This window comes from Pseudorasbora parva, chromosome 24 (assembly GCF_024679245.1).
Source record: "Pseudorasbora parva isolate DD20220531a chromosome 24, ASM2467924v1, whole genome shotgun sequence".
NCBI lineage: Eukaryota > Metazoa > Chordata > Actinopteri > Cypriniformes > Gobionidae > Pseudorasbora > Pseudorasbora parva.
Genome location: NC_090195.1, coordinates 4,341,388 through 4,363,018, shown reverse-complemented (window position 1 = coordinate 4,363,018; position 21,631 = coordinate 4,341,388). Strand labels below are relative to the sequence as shown.

Genomic DNA, 21,631 nt, shown 5'->3' with positions numbered 1-21,631 from the left:
TCTAGCTTGATAGTGAGTACTAAAAGACTTATTTGTTTATATTCATACTGATAAAGTTTGATTTTTTTATTACATGTGATTCTGACATTGTCACTACATGCAGTCACTACATACTTTACTGTCACTACATGCTCGTCTGAGGTCAATAATGCATCTTCCAGCTGATTGGTCGGTGAGGCGTGTTCATGTGTTTTGGGGGCGTGGCTTTGGAAAAAGCCATGAAGGGAGAAGATGGAGTGAATGGAAATAATGAGCTGTCTATAAAACAGTCATGAGAGGTCTACAGACACTCAATTTTTATACTTTCTTTTTCAGAGTACTTACATTTTAATTATGTATTGATATATAAAGAAAGTTTAAACAAGTTTGGAAAAAAAAGTTGTTTAACCAATTCCTACCTACCCTACCTTTAAGTACATGTAGTTACTAATATTATATCTTAAAATAAAGTGTAACCCCTTATACTACACAGTACTTTTCTTAGGTAAGTACATGCAAGTGCATGTACTGTAAAATATAATGTAACGTGTTACCAAAAAAAAATCTGGTTACACTTTATTTTAACGTGTCTTTGTTACACTAATTAAACATATAAGTATTGAGTAATACTAAGTAACTTCATATACTTGCTATAGTAGGGTTAGGAATAGGGCTTGGTTTGTTTTATTTATTTATTTAGTTGCATATAATTATGCATAATTTATAGTTATTACTAAAATAACTACAATTAACATATCTAACAATGACACAGTAAAATAAAGTGTTACCAATAATCCTTATAGAATTTTTTTTATAAAAAAACAAAAAACAAAAAAAACTCAGAAGCAGCAAACTTGATTTGCTCTCCATCTCATTGCTGCCCAGGAGAAGATTTAAGAGTAAATTCGATTTGATTTGTGATTTCTCTGTCCAGCAGAGATGAAGCTAAATGTCACTTTACAGTCATCAGAAGAAAAAGAGAGTGTGAGCGGAGAGTGAACCGGGGAAATGAAACAGAGGATTCAGTGTTAAAGGGATGAAAGAGGGATTGAGCCTCCGCAGCGTCTGTGCGACTGTGTTGAGCGTTTGTCTCTCAGAGCGAGAGATGCTGAAAACACCATGGCGCTGGAAGTTGCTGTCGGGTACCGAAAACAGACCAGGTACAAGAAATCCCTTTATTCTTTCTTCTACAACACTTGGGTATTGTTTTGTTGAAACACTGTTAAAGAAAATACATCATCTCATTTATGATAGTACAGCAGTCTTTGTGGCTTCAATCTGAACATCCCATCATTATTATTATTTATTTGTTTTATAAAACGCTTGATATACATCACTTTTAGTTTAGAATAATGTTTCTTAATCATATTAGAATGATTTCTGAAGGATCATGTGACACTGAGGACTGAAGTACTGCATTTTTGATCAAATAAAATGAAGTCATGGTGAGCAATACGAAGAAGATACTTCTTTCAGAAATATAACAACCCCAAAATTTTGAATGGTAGTGTAAAAGAGTGAATTCAGGAACACAACCATTCAAAAGTTTGGGGTTGTTGGCTTTTTTGAAAGATGTTGAATTCAGTATGTATATGAGAGAAAGCGCGAGTGGTTTCAGACACATGAATGTGTACAGTAATGACATTGATTCATATGTTGTCTGATGATTCACTAAACATTATCAAGACCAGTTGAAGGTTTTCCAAATTTTAAGAGGTAATTAGAGATCATTTTAAGAACATTATCTTTTGGGAATTTAAATTGTTTTAAAGTTTTGTCTTTAGAACGATGTTAAGAAAAAGATTACATTTTAAAGGAATGTTTTGGCAATACAAAATATTCTTATATTTATTCTTAAATTAGAAAATTGCAGTTCGGATGAATTTTATTCTTAAGAATGTTTCGTGGATTATGACATGGTTATGACATGACAATGTGCAATAATAATCTTTAGCACAAACCTTTCTAAAGAACTCTTATCTTTCATACATATTTTAAAATATTGTGATCATCTTGTCCAGATAAGCAGTGAGCGTTTCTCAATAAGTGACTGTTGTTTTGTTCATCAGGCCTCTAACAGTTCATGCTTTGTTTTGCACAGACTCTATTTGTATGTGTGCCGCACAACAGACATTATGCAACCATTTCTCAGACACTCATACACACTCCTACACCTCGAATACTCAGTGCCCACATGTATTTAGGCATTCTTGCATTTTTTTTTTACTTTACAAAATATTTAAGAATAAAAATGCTACTGTGCTACTGTAAACCTGTTAATTGTAAAAGTAAGAAGCAAACACATGGCAACACACTCACCAAAGCAACTGCAGAGAAAAACATTAACAACCTCCCAGAACACCCCAACAACCACATAGCAACACAAAAAACCACTTAATACATCCCAGACACTGCAAAGCAACATACACACAACCACTCAGAACACAAAACACCCTAGCAACCATATCTCAACACACTCAGAACACCCCAGCAACAGCATAGCAACACACTGACGGTACGGATCCACTTCTGCAACACGAGTGAAGCATTGGGTTTGCGACGCTTCCCCCTCATTTGTATGTTGATGGCCGTTCCTCAAGTTTACCGCTATGGGCGTGGTTTTGAGCCAGACGGGAATGAAAAACAAAGGACCCACGAGAAACTTCCAACAGTCTCCATGTGCTCTACTTCTATTGGATAGTCGCAGCACGTTCAACGGATTAATTTGCATAAAGATGGGCATCGGCATTTTTTCAAATAGAATGGGATGTTTTGCTTTTGACGTCACCCATAGGAATAAAGTAGAGTGCGGAGCAACAGAAGTACCGCAAGGACAAGTGGATCCACACCCTAACAACCACTCCAAACACCCTGGCAACCACATAGCAACACTCGGAACCACTCAAAACATCCCAGCAACAGCATTACACAATAACAACCACTCAAAACACCCCAGCAACCATATCTCAACAAACTTAGAACACCCCAGCAACAGCATAGCAACAGACTAACAACCACTTAGAACACCCCAGCAACCATATCTCAACAAACTTAGAACACCCCAGCAACAGCATAGCAACAGACTAACAACCACTTAGAACACCCCAGCAACCATATCTCAACACACTCAGAACACCCCAGCAACAGCAACAGACTAACAATCACTTAGAACACCCCAGCAACCATATCTCAACACACTCAGAACACCACAGCAACAGCATAGCAACAGACTAACAAGCACTTAGAACACCCCAGCAACCATATCTCAACACACTCAGAACACCACAGCAACAGCATAGCAACAGACTAACAACCACTTAGAACACCCCGGCAACTATACAACACACTCTGAACACCCCAGCAACAACATAGCAACAAACTAACAACCACTTAGAACACCCCAGCAACAGCATAGCAACAGACTAACAACCACTTAGAAAACCCCAGCAACTATACAACACACTCTGAACACCCCAGCAACAACATAGCAACAGACTAACAACCACTTAGTCTGTTGCTATGCTGTTGCTGGGGTGTTCTAAGTGGTTGTTAGTCTGTTGCTATGCTGTTGCTGGGGTGTTCAGAGTGTGTTGTATAGTTGCTGGGGTTTTCTAAGTGGTTGTTAGTCTGTTGCTATGCTGTTGCTGGGGTGTTCTAACAACCACTTAGAAAACCCCAGCAACTATACAACACACTCTGAACACCCCAGCAACAGCATAGCAACAGACTAACAACCACTTAGAACACCCCAGCAACTATACAACACACTCTGAACACCCCAGCAACAGCATAGCAACAGACTAACAACCACTTAAAACACCCCAGCAACTATACAACACACTATGAACACCCCAGTAACAGCATAGCAACAGACTAACAAACAGTCACTCCAGCAACCAAACAGGCCTGACATTGTTAAATAGTTTTACCAATACAATTTTTACTGTAAAATACTGTAAGATTTATTTGATCAAATGTTAGAATACCTTTCTATTTTGTGGTGTTTTTTTATTGGTTATGTACATTTGTCTGTTTAAAACTGCATTACTAAAATGCCTCCTGTAATGCCTGAAACATTGTTGCCATATCTTTAAGTGAATTTCTGGCAACCACAGCTGCTCCTGCAGAGCAGCAACAACTGTGATCCTTCATTCTTCTAATTCTACTCTCTCTCGTTCACGCACTCCGTGAACCCATCCAGTGGTCAGTCAGGGCAAAACAGCTGTTATGTGTCACTCTAAGTTAAGAGCCAGCAGCAGAACCCAGAATAGCATGAGGACCGACGACTCCTGCAAGACTTCTTGAGTCGGTCTATAAACTTTGTAAGGATATCGATCTTATCTGGAGAGCTTTACTACCTGAAATCCTTGAGCTGGGTTAGTACTTCATCCGCAGATTGTGAAACTTGTGTGCATGTAGTGAGTTTCTGAACTAACACCATATTACTTGTGATTACTTTGTTCTTTGAATGAGAATGTACTTTTCTGTTAGTAGTGTTTGCCAAGTCGACTAACACTATTACTATTTCTCAAAGGGTTCATGACTAGAACAAGCCCCTAACCATAAGAACTGAACAGTGTGTGTGTGTGTGCGTGTGTGTGTGTGTGTGTGTGCGCGCGCAGTGTCCCTAATGTTGAGGAAAGATGATTGTTGCTACGATTTTCACCTGCAAGTGAGATTGATTAGAGTTAGGGGTAGAGTCTTTTAAATGACCATAGCAACACACTCACAACCTCTCAAAACCACCCCAGCAACCACATAGCAACACACTAACAACCACTCAGAACACCTCAACAACTGCATAGCAACACGCTAACAACCACTCAGAACACCTCAACAACTGCATAGCAACACGCTAAGAATTACTCAGAACACCTCAACAACTGCATAGCAACACGCTAAGAATTACTCAGAACACCTCAACAACTGCATAGCAACACGCTAAGAATTACTCAGAACCCTCTAGTAGCAACCCATTTAAAACACTCAGAAGACCCCAGCAGTGAGTATTGCACAGCTAAGCACCACTAAAATTCTTCAAATGTAAAAATATAGTTTGCATCAGAACAATAGTTCTGGTGTTCTGATAAATGAGTAAAGAATGTCAGTGGGCATAAAGGAATGAAGAGAGGAACAAAATGGACTGGACTTTCCCAACAGTCGTGTCCAGTGATGTCAGCAATAGTTTTCAGAGTTAGAGAGGACAGAGGTCAGTATGGATGAGGTGTATGTGCACAATAACAGCAAGAGAACTGTGAGAAGATGCGCGTTTCACAAAGCAAATGTAAAACCTTTTTTATTTTACTTTTTAAATATCAATGACCTTCTATTTTTAAATCTAATTCCAATAAAATCTATATGAAATATATAATATGAATATTAATATAAAAATAAAAAATATAATAAAAATATCATGAATCATAAAAATATATATTTTTTAAAGTTAAATGTTTCCAAAGGCATTTACATTTCATACTTTATATTTCACAAAACTATACATATATTTGTTTTGTTTATTTTTTACAGTCTTACAGGACTGTCAAAAGAATAATTACTAGGGCCGGGACTCGATTAAAAAAATTAATCTAATTAATCAGAGTAATTAATTAATCAAAATTAATCACATTTTAATTGCATATAAATATTTGACCTGAGAACAGTGAGAAGTAATTTTTCATATGGATTTTTAGTATACCATTGAATAATGACTGAATACATAAGCTTAATCAACAAAATATTGTTTATTTATTTCAGTCCAAAAGCATATTTGTGATATTTGAGGCTCGTTGTGCTGCGGTTATACGCAAATACCCTGTTGTATAGCTTGCACACAACCATGCTCTCGTCGACGCTTCCATCCTTTCGTTTTTTAAAACAAAATTTCCAATCCACGGGGCCAAGCAAAGCGGTCTCATCAGCTTCTTCATTCATGTTCACTATGATTTGTTGTTGTCGTGACTCCGGAGCGCTAGTTGGTGTTCCAGTATAATTGGTCCGTCGAAACTCATTCATTGAAAAATGTTCCGCGGTGCAAAAATAAGTGTGGTTAAAATTATGTTATTTATTTTGTGCGTAATTAATTTTAATGAATGCGTTAAAGTCCCGTAATTAATTAATCTTAATTAACGCGTTAAAGTCCCGGCCCCAATAATTACAGTACATTTTCTGTTTTATAATTGATGTTTATATGTGAAAAAATATCCATTTCGAGTTAATGAACAACTCTAAACAATAAGCACAAAGTGGTCAGAAAAACAGGCAGAAGTCCAACAGGCCAGCAAGACAGAAATAATAATCCAGTAATGTAAACATGCAGAAGAGCATAACATAAGGCAAGGCTAGCACTGCGTCTGAAATTGCATATTGCCTCGGTTCTATGCTCTAATCTATATAGTATGAATATGGTTACTATAAATGAATTCAGATGGACTATATCCGTCATGTTGTTACTACTAGCGTCAGCTGCACTGTCATTCATAAAACTGTGGCCTACTGGAAGAGTAAAGTGTCATACTGTTTTTTGCATACTTAATAGAAGTATTCGATTACTAATGCAGCAAAAATGATACGAAATCATTGGGTGGAGGCGTCTCTACTTTAACCAACATTGGTGCAAGTCTGTGATTCTGAGAGAATCCGTGTGCAGTCCCGATAATGAACGGTTGTCGGTATAACTTTGCCTCTTTTACTTGCCCTGCAATATTTGTTTCTACAAATATTCATCTCTGTTGCAGACATCCACCCTGTCTGACCTCTTATGTAAAACATAAGTGCATCGGTTGCAAAGCATCTCTCCTGACACCTCAAACATTTAACAATGAGAAATTGAGCAATATGTGTATTGTCCTACCAGATGTGGAAAATATCTGGTTAAGTCATCCTTGCGATCCCCTTTTTGGCCCGTTTATAAACAGGTCTAAAAAAAAAGAGGTTATGGGGTGTTTTAAATGTACCAATTGGGAATTGTTTAAATGGGTATGTACTGATTTAGAGGATCTTGCAGAGACTGACTAATCATATATTCTGTGAAGTAAGTACAATGGAGAAACATTCGGTAAGGCAGGTGGTGAACTGCCAATACTTCACAATGGGCAGAAAAAAGCATATGGCTGTGTCCAAAAATCGCATACTCTCGAGTAGGTACTTACTTTGCAGCCGTTAAAAATCTGAGTGTAATATGAATGCAATCTGGACGTACTACATTCGCCATATTGCCCTTATCATGTGACCTACCAGCATCATTTGCTTTGTTTCACCGCCTTTCATCTCCCGTGGCCTCATATGCGATGGTAAAGTGTCCACCATAGGCAATGCACACTTCAGACTTTTGCCAGATTAAGTAGGTCATCCGGGGACTTTTTGCCTACTCTTTTATGAGTGAATTCAGACATACTTCTTTTGTCACATACTGTTTTTCGCCTACTGTATACCATAGACAGTAAAAGAAATGGACACAGCGACCCCATAGACTTCCACTCACTTCCTGATGGCTGAGCGAACTGTGCAGGCTCAGACTGAGCTTGACGACGTAGATGTGATGTGAGCAACCTGTCGGACAGTTGTAGGTCTTCTAGTACTTGTGGAAAGTGAAATCTGAATCACGTTGTTTAAATGTTTTGTCCCGTTGCTTTTGGTTCACTATCGGCTTCTCCCCATTCTTCCCCCTTGACTTTATGTCTCCACGTCCCCCCGAAAGATTGTAAGATTGTAAAAGACAGTAAAAGATCGCCCCCGAGTGTCTCCTCCTGTCTATACGGTAATTTCTCAACTGTGCGACAGAGTTGCGTTGGTTATGACGCAATCGTTAGCCTATTTTTTCACAAAAAACGCTTCTACGGGGCGATAGTGTAAGATACAAGGTAATGAAGCCTTTTATACATTGTCGTGTTTCTTTAGAAATAAACAATGGACAAATGGAGTCTTTAAACGCCTCAGATGTAAAGTTATTCACTGTCAAAGTGACTCAAAAATGAATGGGAGTCAATGGGATGCTAACAGCAGGTGATGGCTTGGTTTACAATGGCCGCCCCTATGGGTGGAACGCTTTCCGAGCGCTAGATTACCCCCTTGCTATGTAGAAGGAAAGTGTAAAATTTCTTCTTCTTGATTTTAATGGTGGTTGGCATACAACTTCAAGGTGCATTACCGCCACCTGCTGGTTAGGGGTGTGGATCAAGATTGCAAAGAACCTTTTCTAAATACCTATACCTAAATACCATTCTTTTATCTTTTATCCTTTTCAGACATAGCATTAAAAAATCTATACATTCACCTTACGAGTTCTTTTGCAATATGTTTGTCATGTCAAACTTCATTTCGACATTTCAGTATCAAATGTTCCAGTCTCTTCTTGATTACAACGTTCCCATTCTATGTGATTTTGGATGCAGCCTATTGCTTTTAAACCTACAAAAAGGAAGTATCTGTAGAAGGAATGGAGTGATGTCAATATTCAGGAGAGGGCTCCCTCTGGTGGTTGGATGGAGTAAGTCTTAGGCTGTGGCCTTACAAAATCTGGATTGCATCCCAGAACCTCTGCATTCAGGGCAAGCCTTCCTAAACCTGATATTGAGCAAATGACGGACTGACATAACTAATACCTCAATGAATAAAAATGTATGTGTCCTTTAAATCCAACCCTATGGTTTAATAGCAAAGTCGGCTAACCTGAACAGCTTGACGGTTATTGATGATTAATTGTGTGTCCATCTCGATCGTCTCTTTAGGATGGAGGATCAGGACAGGGTCAGTCAGGCCTCCAGCAGCGCCACTGTGTCCTTTCTGCCAATCAGAGACAAGGCAAGTCATTACACATATCTTTATGCATTTTTACACAAACACAGGTGCACGTTCAAACCCAATGACACCATTTGTGTGATTATATATGTACAGAGTCATGAAAAAGTGCAGGCGTTTGGAAAGAGATGTCAAGCGGCAAAAAGAGACCCCAACTGCCCTGTGGTGATCAGAGGATGGCTGTACAAGAGGGTAACTTTACGTTTTAACACAATACTGACTCTGCAGCATCACCCAGATCATCACAAATAAAGATCTCAGAGAAATACTTTACAGATATCTTAAAACATGTTTTTACTTTAAATACAGAGTTCTTTTAAATGTGATCTTTGTATTTACATTGATTTCCGACATTATAAAGTAAACTACTTGTACAGACTCTGATATATCTGAGTGTAAATGTGTTATCGTAAACTAAAATGTTTGGTGACACAGTTGGGAATTGAAATAAAGCTGAAATAAAATACAATATAAATATCATATATCAACTCAAAAAAAAAAGTTTATTAATGTAGCATTAAAATGACAAACTAGGACTGTAATAAAAAATAAAGCTATATAAAAAATAAAGTTAAAAACATTTAAACTAAAATAACTGATTTTTAGAAAACATCACTTATTTTTAAAGTATAAAAAGATCAAATTATCTGACCTTGTTTTATGTAATGACAGCGGCTAATTGCACAAGTGTAAATTGCATTTAGATTCTATTCACACTAAGTGGAAATAACACTTTCTTAGTGATAGATGATATTTACACTAAGTGGAAATAGCTGTAGATGCTATTTACTAAGTGAAAATAGTGATATATTCTATTTACAAAAGTAGTTATTTGCAATAATTTGTAGTTATTACAAATATGTGTAAATAGTAATTACACCTGCATACTATTTGCATCTCAGTATTGTTGTACAAACAGGATGCAATAATAACAGTGTACATTATTATATTTATAACAAATTGGATGCCACATTAATGGGACAAAAAAGCCCTTCCTACACCGACCCCTATTCAATAAATGCTTTTATTATTATTAAACATTTCAGTAGGCACTTTATTTAAATTTTTAATAGATTTTCTTAATTTTTATTAAAAGTAAATGCCTTTCTGATGTGATAGGAAAAGAGAGAAGAGCAAGCTCTGCAAAAAAAAAAAAACATTCGAACCCAGGTCGATCGCGTCAAAACCTAGATCCTTACGCCTTATTCTTTACTGACTACGCATCTAAAAATGTTGAAAGTTTTTTAATCTTGTTTTTCCTCAAACAGGTTTTGTTAGGTGGAGCTATTGTAAATAGTACTTGCCAACAAGACGCTATTTGCACGGAGTAAATAGACAATCCGTTATGTTATACCACCAACAAAATTTTTACTTTTAGACCCACAAAAAAAATTATACAAAATATAGATTCATAAATTAAAAACATCGTCATCTTAGAAGTGTAACTGCATTTTAAATACATCAATGGATTATATTTTTCAAACATTTGTAAGTAATCATAACTATTTCTATAGGACAGCACTGGACTGAAATTGTGGAAAAGAAGATGGTTTGTTCTCTCTAATTACTGCCTATATTATTATAAAGGTAAAACCATGTTATTGTTTTATAATAGATCTAAGTGCATTCATTTTTATTTCAAAAACACTGAAATTACCATTTTTCTTATTCCTTGAAATGTCTTCCTCCAGACAGCCGTGAGGAGTCGGTTCTGGGCAGTATTCCTCTTCCCAGCTACAGGATCCTGTACTGCTCACCTAGAGAGTGCAGGAACCGCAAATATGCATTCAAGGTGAGAGTAAAAGTCTCCTTAAAAATCCTAAATGTACAGTACATTCCTCATATTCTCACTGTACCCATAGGTGGTCCATCAGGGTATGCGGCCGTACATCATGAGCGCTGAGACACAGGAGGACATGTTGGGCTGGGTCAGGGCTCTCAGCCAATCAGCAAGCATGGAGGCTGATGACATAATCAACAGGTGAACATCAAACTTCTTTTATATTTCAAGTCTTTTTAATGGATTCTGTAATTCACCGTACCTCTTGATCTTTAGACGCTGTGCCAGTTTTCAGGACTTCACTCAGATGGGAGATAACTCTGAAACGATGGAGCTCCAGCACATGACCCCGTTTCCAGAAAGAAACGCCCAGACCGCAACCAAGCTGACCAGGGTGCAGACAGAACCGACGCTACTGGATCACGAGATGACTGGGATTAAAATGAAGACACCAGAACTGAGAGGAAGACATGGGAGCAGACCAATGTAAATGATCCGAGACACTTCGCCATTATACTGCATGATTGATGACCATTTCTACTTCATTAATTGACCATAACTTACACGCTTCTAGCATTTTTTAAGTTTGTCAAGGTCAAACAAGGTCGTAATGTTGTTTTAACACTTGTGTGACCTTATGACCATTTTTTGCCTTTTTCAGTGTTTTTTATTTATTTATTATTTTGCCTGTGTTTTTGCCAACTGCATAAATTTTGGCAAAAGTGTGTATTTTTATTGGAATTTTACTATTTCACTCCCATTTCATTTAGTACAATAATAACACAAAATAGTTTCACTCAGGACCTTAAAGGACAAAAATTTCCCCACTGAAACCCATTAAACGTTTAAATATTTAATTCTAGGACTATTTAACAATAAAATTAAGCAATCTTTGTTGGCAAGGCTTCAAAATGTAAATTTCTCAGGTATGGCCTATAAAAGCAAATACTCAATTTATTCCCATTTTCTGCTTTTGCATATTGGATAAATTATGCATCTATAATTATGTGGGTGTGTTGGTAAGAATGTGGTATGAGAATTTTTTTTTTTTTAAGATCCTCAAACTTGGAACAATTTATGTAGATTTATGGCTTTGATTTTCTAGCAGTTTTAGAGTTCAGCACGTTTCATAAAATATTATTTTATATAAAAACCTGTTCATAAATTACTTTCATAAACTAGACATTTTTTACCCACTTTTTGAACTTTTTTACAACACTAATCTGCCACGGGTCTTTACATTTTAAAGAGAGTTTTTGGACATGGATATTTTTGTCCTCTATGGACAACATGTGTAACGTTTTTTAATTGACAAGGGTTAAATGACTAGTTTTCTACCTCTTTCTGAATCAAACAGCCTGTTGTTGCTAATGTATTTATAAGAGCTCTTAGTACAACATCAGTGTTGCAAAAGATGCATCAGAAGTCTGTTCTGATGGGCCGTACACAGCAGCGGAAAACAATGCAAAATGCAATTCATAAAATGCAACCAGGCTTAAGTGAGACTTGTTGCACATTATTATGCCGATGCACTTCCTAGTAATAGTAATTCATTTTAATGACATTTTCTTTGGTTGGTATTGTGTTGGGACACCACTTGATATCCAAAGCAAAATCTAGGCCATCAAGCAAAACCAGTTGCGAACCACTAATAACGTAAATCTTCCATTTGCTGCGTCCCATTCTTCAGTAACAGCCTCTTTGCAATATCTGCAATACACTGTGACACATTTTCAGAACAAGCCATGCAGAAATGCCATTTAAATTGTTAAGATCGGCTCTCCTTTTCACTCGATCAGTGCGGATGAAGCTACTGAGCACTCCCCAACTTTGGTAAACGCAGATGAGGATCCTTTTTGCTTCCTTAATCCAAAAGCAGCCTTCAAGCAGCCTCCATTTCCCAGAGATCAGTATGGGTCGCAGTGTGACGGTACCATGGGCAGAGTTTGGCCCTTGGATAACTGCTCAAGCTCTCCCCTGTCACCATACATCTACACAGAGAGAGGACATGTGCCCGATCAGGTGAAAATAAGGAATCTACACAATTGTGCCAATACGGTCATATTCAAAATCCACACTTTCTTTAACTGTCTATCTGGGTTTCAGTCTTTTCAGCCTGAGTTTCCCTGTTCTGTGTGCTACTCTTCCAACTACCACACGGGTGAACACGTGGCAATGTGCAAGGTAAGACAAATCTGTTATATGTAATGTTATGAATCTTTCAAAAGGAATCTTCCATGTAATACAGCACAACTGTAGACTGGGTAAACCATCCCGATCCCGGTAAACGAATCTGCCGGGATCAATCACAAACTGGCTTATCCACCTGGCGCGCAATTGGTGAGTTTAACACGATTGCTAGAGAAGCGATTGGTCTTTGTTCTGATTGGTTGAAGGATTAGCCAATTGCATACAGTGTCATTTGAACTATGCCCGCTGATCACGTCTCTTGTGCAAGAGAAAATACAGAGCAGACTCCAGACCAATGTTCAATCTTAAAAGATTGAGCTTCGCCTGGTGGTTATTTGGTTCTTTTAAATAGTTCAAAAATACATTGAATTTCAATGAACCAGTTCAAAAAAGCAATTCTTTCACATCATCATATGGTCTTTGTCATCCCTGTGTGGCATATTACATGCTGTAAAATATTACATTAATGAAATATTAAATGAAACAATTTATAAAAATAAAATAAAAATCTATTTTTGTTATAAACATTTCCCCCAGTAGGTTTTGTTTGTAAGATATATGCTGTTTGACTAAAAGTACTAAAGTAAATTGCTTTTCAGATTTCACACCTATTTCAAGCTGTTAGATGTTAAACATCTTCAATTAAAAACATTTTTGCCATTTTTATGTCACGCGCAAAAAATTGAGAAAAATGGTCATGGAAAACTAAGCAATTTTGCATTCTGAATATTCATGTAGTTATGGCAAATTAGATTTAATTTAATTTTTGCTCCAGGCAGGTAAATCAGACATCCTGATGGAGAGAGAAATACAGCCAATCAGAGATCTGGAAAACGATACTGATGTGAGTGCACCGTAATGTGTGTGTGTGTGTGTGTGTGTGTGAGAGAGAGTGTGAGTGTGAGAAAACTCATGTCTTGCACTGTCGAGACAACAAAGTGAATTGAGGAATTTTGAGGAATGAAATTCTTCTTAACTTCCTTTTTAGTCTTATTTTCTAACTTAAGAATAAAGTTAAGAATTTTGTGTTCCCAAAACATTTCTTTACAATTTCTTGTCGTTGTTTGTAAGATTGTTTGTAAGACCAAAACAAAATGTGAATTCCTGAAAATAATGTAGTGGGTTGTTTCAAATATTAGGCATTACAGCATGACACTACCTCCATATAATGCATATTAGCATCTATTACTAGGCATGTGCTCAAATAGCCAGGGACCTCATCTTTAGTGGTATAATCGTGACATAATTGTGTGCGTGCTTATGATGATTATAATCTACGGGCAGCACAAAAAGATGGGTTTTACATTAACAATAGAAAGTCTGATTTTTCAGACTTGTTGATATAATTGTAAAATTCAGAATGATTTATTTTGTGGAGTTGTTAATGAATTTCGAATTCAGGCATAATTTATGACAGATCATTGTTTTCACTGTATTATTGTATAACATTTTTATTCTACATACCTAGTGTTCTGAAATGCATAGTTCCTTAACTAAAACATTTTATCTTTGGGTATGTAACACAAGATGGAGGCCATCCTATCTTTAACATTCTTTTTAGGAATTTAAGTTGTCATTAAAACATTCTTAAAGGGATAGTTCACACTAAATAAATAAATGTCATTATTTACTCACCCTCAAATTAATTAACTTAGCTTGAGGTAAATTACCAACTTTATAGTTTTGGGTGAAGTATCCCTTTAAGTATGTTTCTTATGTGTATACAAAATATTCTTAAATTTATTCTAAAGTTAGAAAATAGACTGTGCTGTTGACTCAAGAGCTACTGCAATCGGATCACTGTTACATTTGTAACATCAAACATTCTCAACAGTTAAAAAGAGAACTTAAGAAATTGAACAAACCTGTTACCGTCTGACTTAAGAAGATTTGAGTGAATCCGGCTCCTTGAGCTTCTCTCAGGCCTTGTCGTCCTCCTCCTGTCCTGCAGGTGGTTCTCACTCGTCTGTGTGGCTGTGATAAACTCCTGCAGTCCATCTCTATGCAGCTGGCTCAGTTACAGGCAGATAAGGTCTGTCACACAAAGATCACATACACTGAAATAATGCACGCATACAAACAAACACGTCACAAAATATTCTTGCCTGCTTTTTCCCTTTCTTTAGAAAAGCGTTGAGTATGCTTTAGAAATCAAATGGCTGGGGAGGGAGGATGGACTTCCTGGAGAGAAGGAAGTATCCCAGAAGGCTTTGCTTCAGGAGGAGCTGGTTACACTACGTGCCAGAATATGCGATTTATCATTGGTACAGTATTGTGTGTGTCTCTGTTCTCTATGGTTGTACAATTAATTGCCTGATTTAAATAAAGGGTTAGTTCACCCAAAAAATGAAATTTATGTCATTAACTCCTCACCCTAATGTCGTTCCACACCCGTAAGACCTCCGTTCATCTTCACACACAGTTTAAGATATTTTATATTTAGTCCGAGAGTGTATGCAAGTGAATGCACACTATACTGTCCACGTCCAGAAAGGGAATAAAAAACATCATCAAAGTAGTCCATATGAGACATCAGTTGGTTGAAGTACCGAAAATACATTTGGGTCTAAAAATAACTAACACTACGACTTTATTCAGCAGTCTTCTCTTCCGCGTTTGTTTTTAATCCTCAAATAAAGATTCAAACGGTTATTAATCAGCGTATTGATTCATGATTCGGATCACGTTACAAACTGTTGAACTCACGCAACATTGGCCATTGGCGAGTCATTAATTATATAAATTTACTTTTTGGGTGAACTAACTCTTTAAATAAATGTATGCGCTGTGTGTTTCGAGTGAAGGGCGGCTGTGTGTTCTTACAGCGTCTCGGCTCACAGTAAACAATCGCATCTGCTCTAAGTTTGAGTAACTTTAATGTGCATTTGTGAACGCAAAATGTCCCAGCCATCTTCACTGTAACGCGGAGTCATCTGAGTGAGAATCCATCTGCAGCTTTATTTTGGTCAGAATCAAACAGTACAGGTTCGAGACACAGCAGAGACAATAGAGAAGGCAAAGCGTGCGTGCTTAAATAGTGAGTGTGTGTGATACACTGCAGGTGAGCAATCAGTCCCAGGTATGAGGGAGGCCCTGTGGGAGTTATAGCAGTCAATATTGTGGTTAGAGCTCCCTCTGGTGATCCGGAGGAAGTGAAGAGGGAGCCTCACCCGTAACATTCACATACTTAACAAAAGAGAATCAGTTTTTTTCAGTCAAAATAGATTTATGTTTTAATTGAGAATGAACAAATTAAGACAGCCATTAAATATTACATTTGCAATGTATTATATAATATTAAATTATGATATCTTTTTTTGTACAAATATTTAATAAAATGTAATTTTTTTTTAGTAATAATGATGATTATTTTTTCAAAGCCATAGTGATGTATAATAGCCCTACAAACAAGCACAGCAAACCTGGATTTTTTGAATGGCTTTTTATCATCATAAAATTGGAATTAGGTTTTCTTGCTGAAAAGGAGTTATGTTTGTCACTTTGGTAGAGCCTATTCATGCATTAAGAATCGAGCAACACTTCTCTTTATCAGGAGATGGACAGGTTGTGGAGTGATTATGAACGGATGGAGAGCGAGCTGTCCGTTTTCCATTCTCATCTTCAACACATCCTGCACTTCGGAACGCCGCAGGTAATGCCACGTTTGAGCTCCTATTAATGCTCCTGTGGGTGCCACCATCAGCGTACCTAAAACATCTGTAAACTTGCAGATTTATTTACAGTTTGGCACAGTGACTTTAGACTCCAAATGACTAGTTATAGATTGCTAAATGATATTTAAAAAAAAAGCAAAAAACCTTTTAATCCATATAACCCCAGGAGCAGATTCAGGCGCAGAGGCAGCTCTGGATGATGGAGGATATCTTGTGTGGTTTGAGGGTGAACAAAAACCGTTTTATGGCCTTACTGGGTCTACAGATGCAGGGGGGTGAGTAAATGTGTCAGTCTGTGTCAATGTGCATTTATTTAAATACATAAAGGCTGTAAATAATTTATCTTTCTGTCCTTCAGTTCCTCAGCCAAAACCCGTTTCCTGCTTTGAGGGCGAGTTAGGAGGCTTCAACATGGTAATGAGAAAGTTAAAATGAGGAAGTTAAATACAATTTAATTCCATCGGCCATGTCCCAAAATGGAACCATAAGCCCTTGTGGTCGTTCTAGTCTGCACTTTTAGTGACAGCCGCTTTGACTGACGAGTAGAGGTCTGCTGCAATGCTCGCCTCCATTCTCAAAAGTGCACATCGAGGGCGCATATCGCCTATACCAAGAAAGACAAAATAGGACACCCTATGGTTTTGTGGTGCAGCAGCCATTGTAAGTCCACAAGCCGTGCACATGAAGTGCGTCATTTGGGACAGGGTCAGTCTCCATATCTCACGTCACCTTAAATAACCAATTCTCAACAAAAATTAACTTTCACAATCTTAGTGATTTAAATCTAAGAACTGAACCAAAAAACTACCGTTTACCAGCCAGTCTTAACCAGTACACAAACACTGCTAAAATGTGTACCAAATTGCCTTGGATCAACCATCTTATCCGCTGTGTCAGTTGGATAGACACTCTGCTTTGTCAATTTAAGCATAACATCTTTCTCTTTCTCTCATGTAAAAGGAGTGTGTGACTGAAGCAGAGCAGCAGGACTACATGAAGATTCACCAGAGTTATAAGAGATGGACCCAAGAGAGCCCTGCCAATGACAGCAGGACGAGCACTGAACACGAAGTCCCACACGAACCACTACGACTGACGCGTGTCATGACGACTACCCTCCCTACGTCTCTAATCGCGGAGCGCATTTATGTAGACGACCCCTATCCTGAGTTGCCTGAGCAAATCCCCCTGCAGTCAGGACTGAGGAACAGCCAGAGGAGCGCTGCGATGAAACCCAGCAGAACAATGCATGAGAAGGCCGACAAGAACAGACACTTACACTGGGCCGACAGACCGGAAGAGATGATGCCGCAAAAGAAACTGCCTCAAAGTCCCAGAGAGAAGGCACTGGCTGATAGAAAGGTCTGGACACACCATCAGCAGGAGGTGAAATTATTTAATTCATATTAAAATGCTATTCGCTTTCCCAACCCAATTTTTTTTCTGTTGCATAGTGATAACCTCCATGTGATATTAGTAAAAATATCTAATCAAGAGTTCAGAGTCTGGTGGTAGAAATAACCCACAGCCTGCTGGGAAATGTAGTTAAATTAAAAATTATGAATCTGAGTGCAGTCACAATACATACGGATGACCATACGCATGTGTGCATGAATGCATGTTACAGCTCGAGCCTGAAGCCTTGTGCCTTACAAACTCTGAGTCTGACTGCGACGCTGCCATGAGCTCTCAGAAACGCCAGACTAAACTCAGACAAACGGATAAAAGAGACAGAAGTATGAGGTATGGATATTTACACCATCTACACCCGTGAAAAATTCTGACAAAATGAAAATAAAAATTAAGAGTAAATGAAGATATAGTTGCATGAATGCAAATACATGCTTTGATTGTGAATGGTTTCAAACTTGCACCTAATCATTCATTTCTCTGAGCGCTGTATGTTGTGCACGCATTAGGGCTGTGCATGTCTTTACATCTCAAGCTTTACGCCGTGTCTAATTCAATCTGGGTTGTTTTAAACTAGCTATGTCTTATTGCCACTATGTCTCTTATGTTATTATGTCTCTTACTTCTACTTTCAGTGCAGCCAGAGAGCACTTCATAGACGACATTCATCCCTTGAAACTTATTACAGCCAATGAAAAAGAGACAGATGTCCAGAAATACACACCAGGTTACATGCAGCATCTTTTTTGCATTATGCAGTCATGCATGCTCATATGCATTTTACTATGGTATAAAATATTTAGATATAATTTCCAAAAACAATTAGTGTTAATTAAACTAAATACACATGCATATTAGCCACATGCTGCACAATCACAATTTGTAAAGAATACAGTAATTTAATTTTAATGCATATAGATGTGTAAAATAATAATCTAGTCATGTTTCTCCTCTTTTCCAGATTCTGCTGTTGTACACTTGAGCAACGGCTACAGCAGTGATAGGTGCAAATTTAAAAGCCACAATAGAGAGTATAACACAATAACGCCACAATGTGATGACGCAAAAGTGCACAGTGAAATAAAGGACAAAACAGCACAACAATCATCCTCCAATGACATCATCGTCATAGAAAGCCACTCCATCAATCATATTTCAACTCTTACAGTCTTTAAGGGACATCAGGGAAACAAGCAAACACACAAACCTCATAAAAAGAACAGAAGTTCTGACAGACACAAGATGTCAGTCTCCGCTAACGTGAAATCTGAGTGCTTTCTGTCAAATAACCGGCGGTGTGAGATAGTCCCGGTCTACGTTCATGGCACAGCATCCCTTTCTTCAGTAGAAAATCAACAATCAGACCAGGGAACCAATCACACACCTGATAAACCAGTGGGAGGAGACTGTGGGCGGAGCCAAAGTCCCAAAACAACATACGAAATGGCACATATTGGCCAAACAAATGGAAAAAGCTACACTGACCTCAAAGAAATGCCCGATCAACCACCAGACGCTCAGCCAATCACATCTGACAATCAATTGACGTCCAGCTCTGACCAATCCAAACCAGAGCTGTGCATCTATGAGGAAATCCAGTTTAACCCGCCCAGATCAGGAGAGGCTGATGAGAATCAGAGGGATCGAACAAGTGGAGATGAATTAAACCTCACCATAAAAGAGTCTAGACCGTCTCACACTGAGGTCAATGGGGAATACAGTACAAAAAACGCAAGTCGAACAGGAAGTGATGTCACGTGCAAGAGCGGGAAAGAGCAGAAAGTGTATAGCTCTGTCACGAAGAGCTCAGTAATAAACCATCACGTGCAGGACTGCAGGCCGCGGATAACCGTGGTCAGCACCAGTCTGTAGATATGAGCGAGGCTGAAGAAAGTGTGAAAGAAAGAGATAGTCAGACACAATATCAGAAGTAGATAGAACAGCTTCAATCCTTCATGGAATATAATCATGCTGATCTGTGTGTGCCATTGCACCAAGAAAAGCATCCCGTCTGATTAGGGATGCCAAAAACTGCACTGCGTGTGAACCCCATGAACTGTGCTTTTAGTTGAGAAGGGGTCACACTGCGGATTCAACACTGGTCAATTTTATGTAATTTAGCCGTCACGAGAAGAATTTGTTCTTTTTATACATGCACATTAAATCTCCAGACTACCAAGATAATACCTCTAAATGCAAACAAACTCTTGAGTTTATTAATTGACTTGAAAACATTACTTACATTTCTACATGAGCATTAATCAATTATCAACGTTGTGGTTTGTGAGACCAATTATATAGTCTAATATGCTAAACACATCCGTGGCTTATTAATTCAGACGCTTTCTGTGGTTTTGCCAAGTAGGACGTGTTCCTGGATCTTTGCTATAATAAACAGTTCGATTTTAGGGTTAGGGATGACTTAAACACATTTCCAATAAAAAAAAAAAAAAAATAGAAATAAAAATGAATTATGACCCTTTTTTGTCATATTTATGCCTTAGCATGCCATAATTTTGACTTTTTAATGTTATTTCAATGTAGTGTCATATTTATGACTTGGAATATCATAATTATAACATGTCAGTTTTGACATTTTATGTCCTAATTTCTGTTTAGTATATCATAATTATGATTTACCAAAGCATGATTTTTTTTTTTCCATATGCAGGTTTCTATAGTTTTCTCTAGCTAAAGGTTGACTGTTTGTCTGACAGGAATTTTGGCCCAGAAGCAATAAAAGATGTTGATCCAAGATGGTCTATGGTAAAAGTCATATTCATTGTGCCTAATTAACATATTAGAAGTTTATTGATTTTAATAAAGAACTTTGTAATTTCATTGCAGTGTTATGTGATGCTATTTTTTTTATCCAATTAAACCATCTTAAGTTTGAACCTAAAAAACAATGCTGCTGCTTCCTACCAACATTTTTTTTAATGTATTTTTTTTGTTTTGTTTTATTTTATTTAAAGCTGCAGTCCATATATTTTTTTGTTTAAAAATTATCCAAAATCTATTTAAGCAACTATCTTCTTACCTTAGCCCGATTCACCACGGTAAGCTCTTAATAATGTTATAATTTGAGTGGTACTGGTGGATTTCCGCGGGAAATTCGAACATGTCTTTGCGTCATTACGTCACGTCTGTGCACATAAAGGAGGAGTCCGGCTGAATGTGAGGATGCTGCAGGTGTGGTTCATTTATAGCCTTTTCTCACAGCAGCTGGAATAATTAAACATCATTTTAATGGCAGAGTGTAATCCAGAAAGATCCAAACGACAATCATCAGTGAACACTGGAGTCGAAAGCAAAAGATTAGACTGTACGGGAATTGAAATCTACAGGTAAATCTAATACACACTAAACACATTTAATAACACAATCCTGTTCTTAACATTACCAATTTGAGAACAAAGACAAGTATAACAATAATTTGCACAGTGATGTGAGCTAAGCAATCATTAGATTTAATCACTGTTAGTAGTGTGATTTATTGTAAGGCCTTTTCTTTCCCTCAGTAGATCAGAACAAAAGTGGAACCTGTGATTGTGAAGTAACGTACAGTATCCAGAGGTGCGGTGACTGACAGACACACTCCTCAAAACATCCGCTGCCAATGCACAACTCACATAAAAAAGATAATTCCGTAAATAACTCCAATCGCAGGTTTTAAACAGAGATGGCGACAAAGGATGCAAAACTTACGGTAAACCAGTCTAAATTGACATGTAAATCTAAAACTGATCTTAATATAACCGAGTGAGCCGAGATGTTCACCCAGTTGTGAAAAAAATGAAAT

The 21,631-nt window shown here is 37.6% G+C and overlaps 1 protein-coding gene and 1 long non-coding RNA gene across 3 annotated transcripts; one reads left to right on the top strand and one right to left on the bottom strand.

The window, feature by feature from the left end:
• The first annotated feature begins 902 nt into the window (after window positions 1-902).
• si:ch211-234p6.5 (pleckstrin homology domain-containing family A member 5) lies at window positions 903-20,670 on the top strand. 2 transcript variants are annotated; one of them, XM_067434559.1, is made up of 19 exons: window positions 903-1,139; window positions 8,706-8,778; window positions 8,872-8,967; window positions 10,290-10,362; window positions 10,467-10,567; window positions 10,638-10,756; window positions 10,832-11,041; window positions 12,355-12,577; window positions 12,662-12,739; window positions 13,521-13,589; window positions 14,697-14,777; window positions 14,872-15,009; window positions 16,299-16,397; window positions 16,586-16,694; window positions 16,778-16,833; window positions 17,380-17,805; window positions 18,047-18,162; window positions 18,465-18,556; window positions 18,791-20,670. In XM_067434559.1, exons 1-19 carry the CDS (start codon window positions 1,099-1,101, stop codon window positions 19,699-19,701), a joined length of 3,111 nt encoding a protein of 1,036 aa, XP_067290660.1. In that variant the 5' UTR covers window positions 903-1,098; the 3' UTR covers window positions 19,702-20,670. The 2 variants fall into 2 exon arrangements, with proteins under 2 accessions (XP_067290660.1, XP_067290661.1); XM_067434560.1 differs by lacking the exon at window positions 903-1,139 and adding an exon at window positions 4,176-4,355.
• Window positions 8,643-10,534, bottom strand: LOC137063449 (uncharacterized). The gene is made up of 2 exons (XR_010901386.1): window positions 10,433-10,534; window positions 8,643-8,760 (listed from the first exon to the last, which is right to left on the bottom strand). It is a non-coding gene; the product is annotated as an uncharacterized lncRNA (long non-coding RNA).
• Window positions 20,671-21,631: the final 961 nt, after the last annotated feature.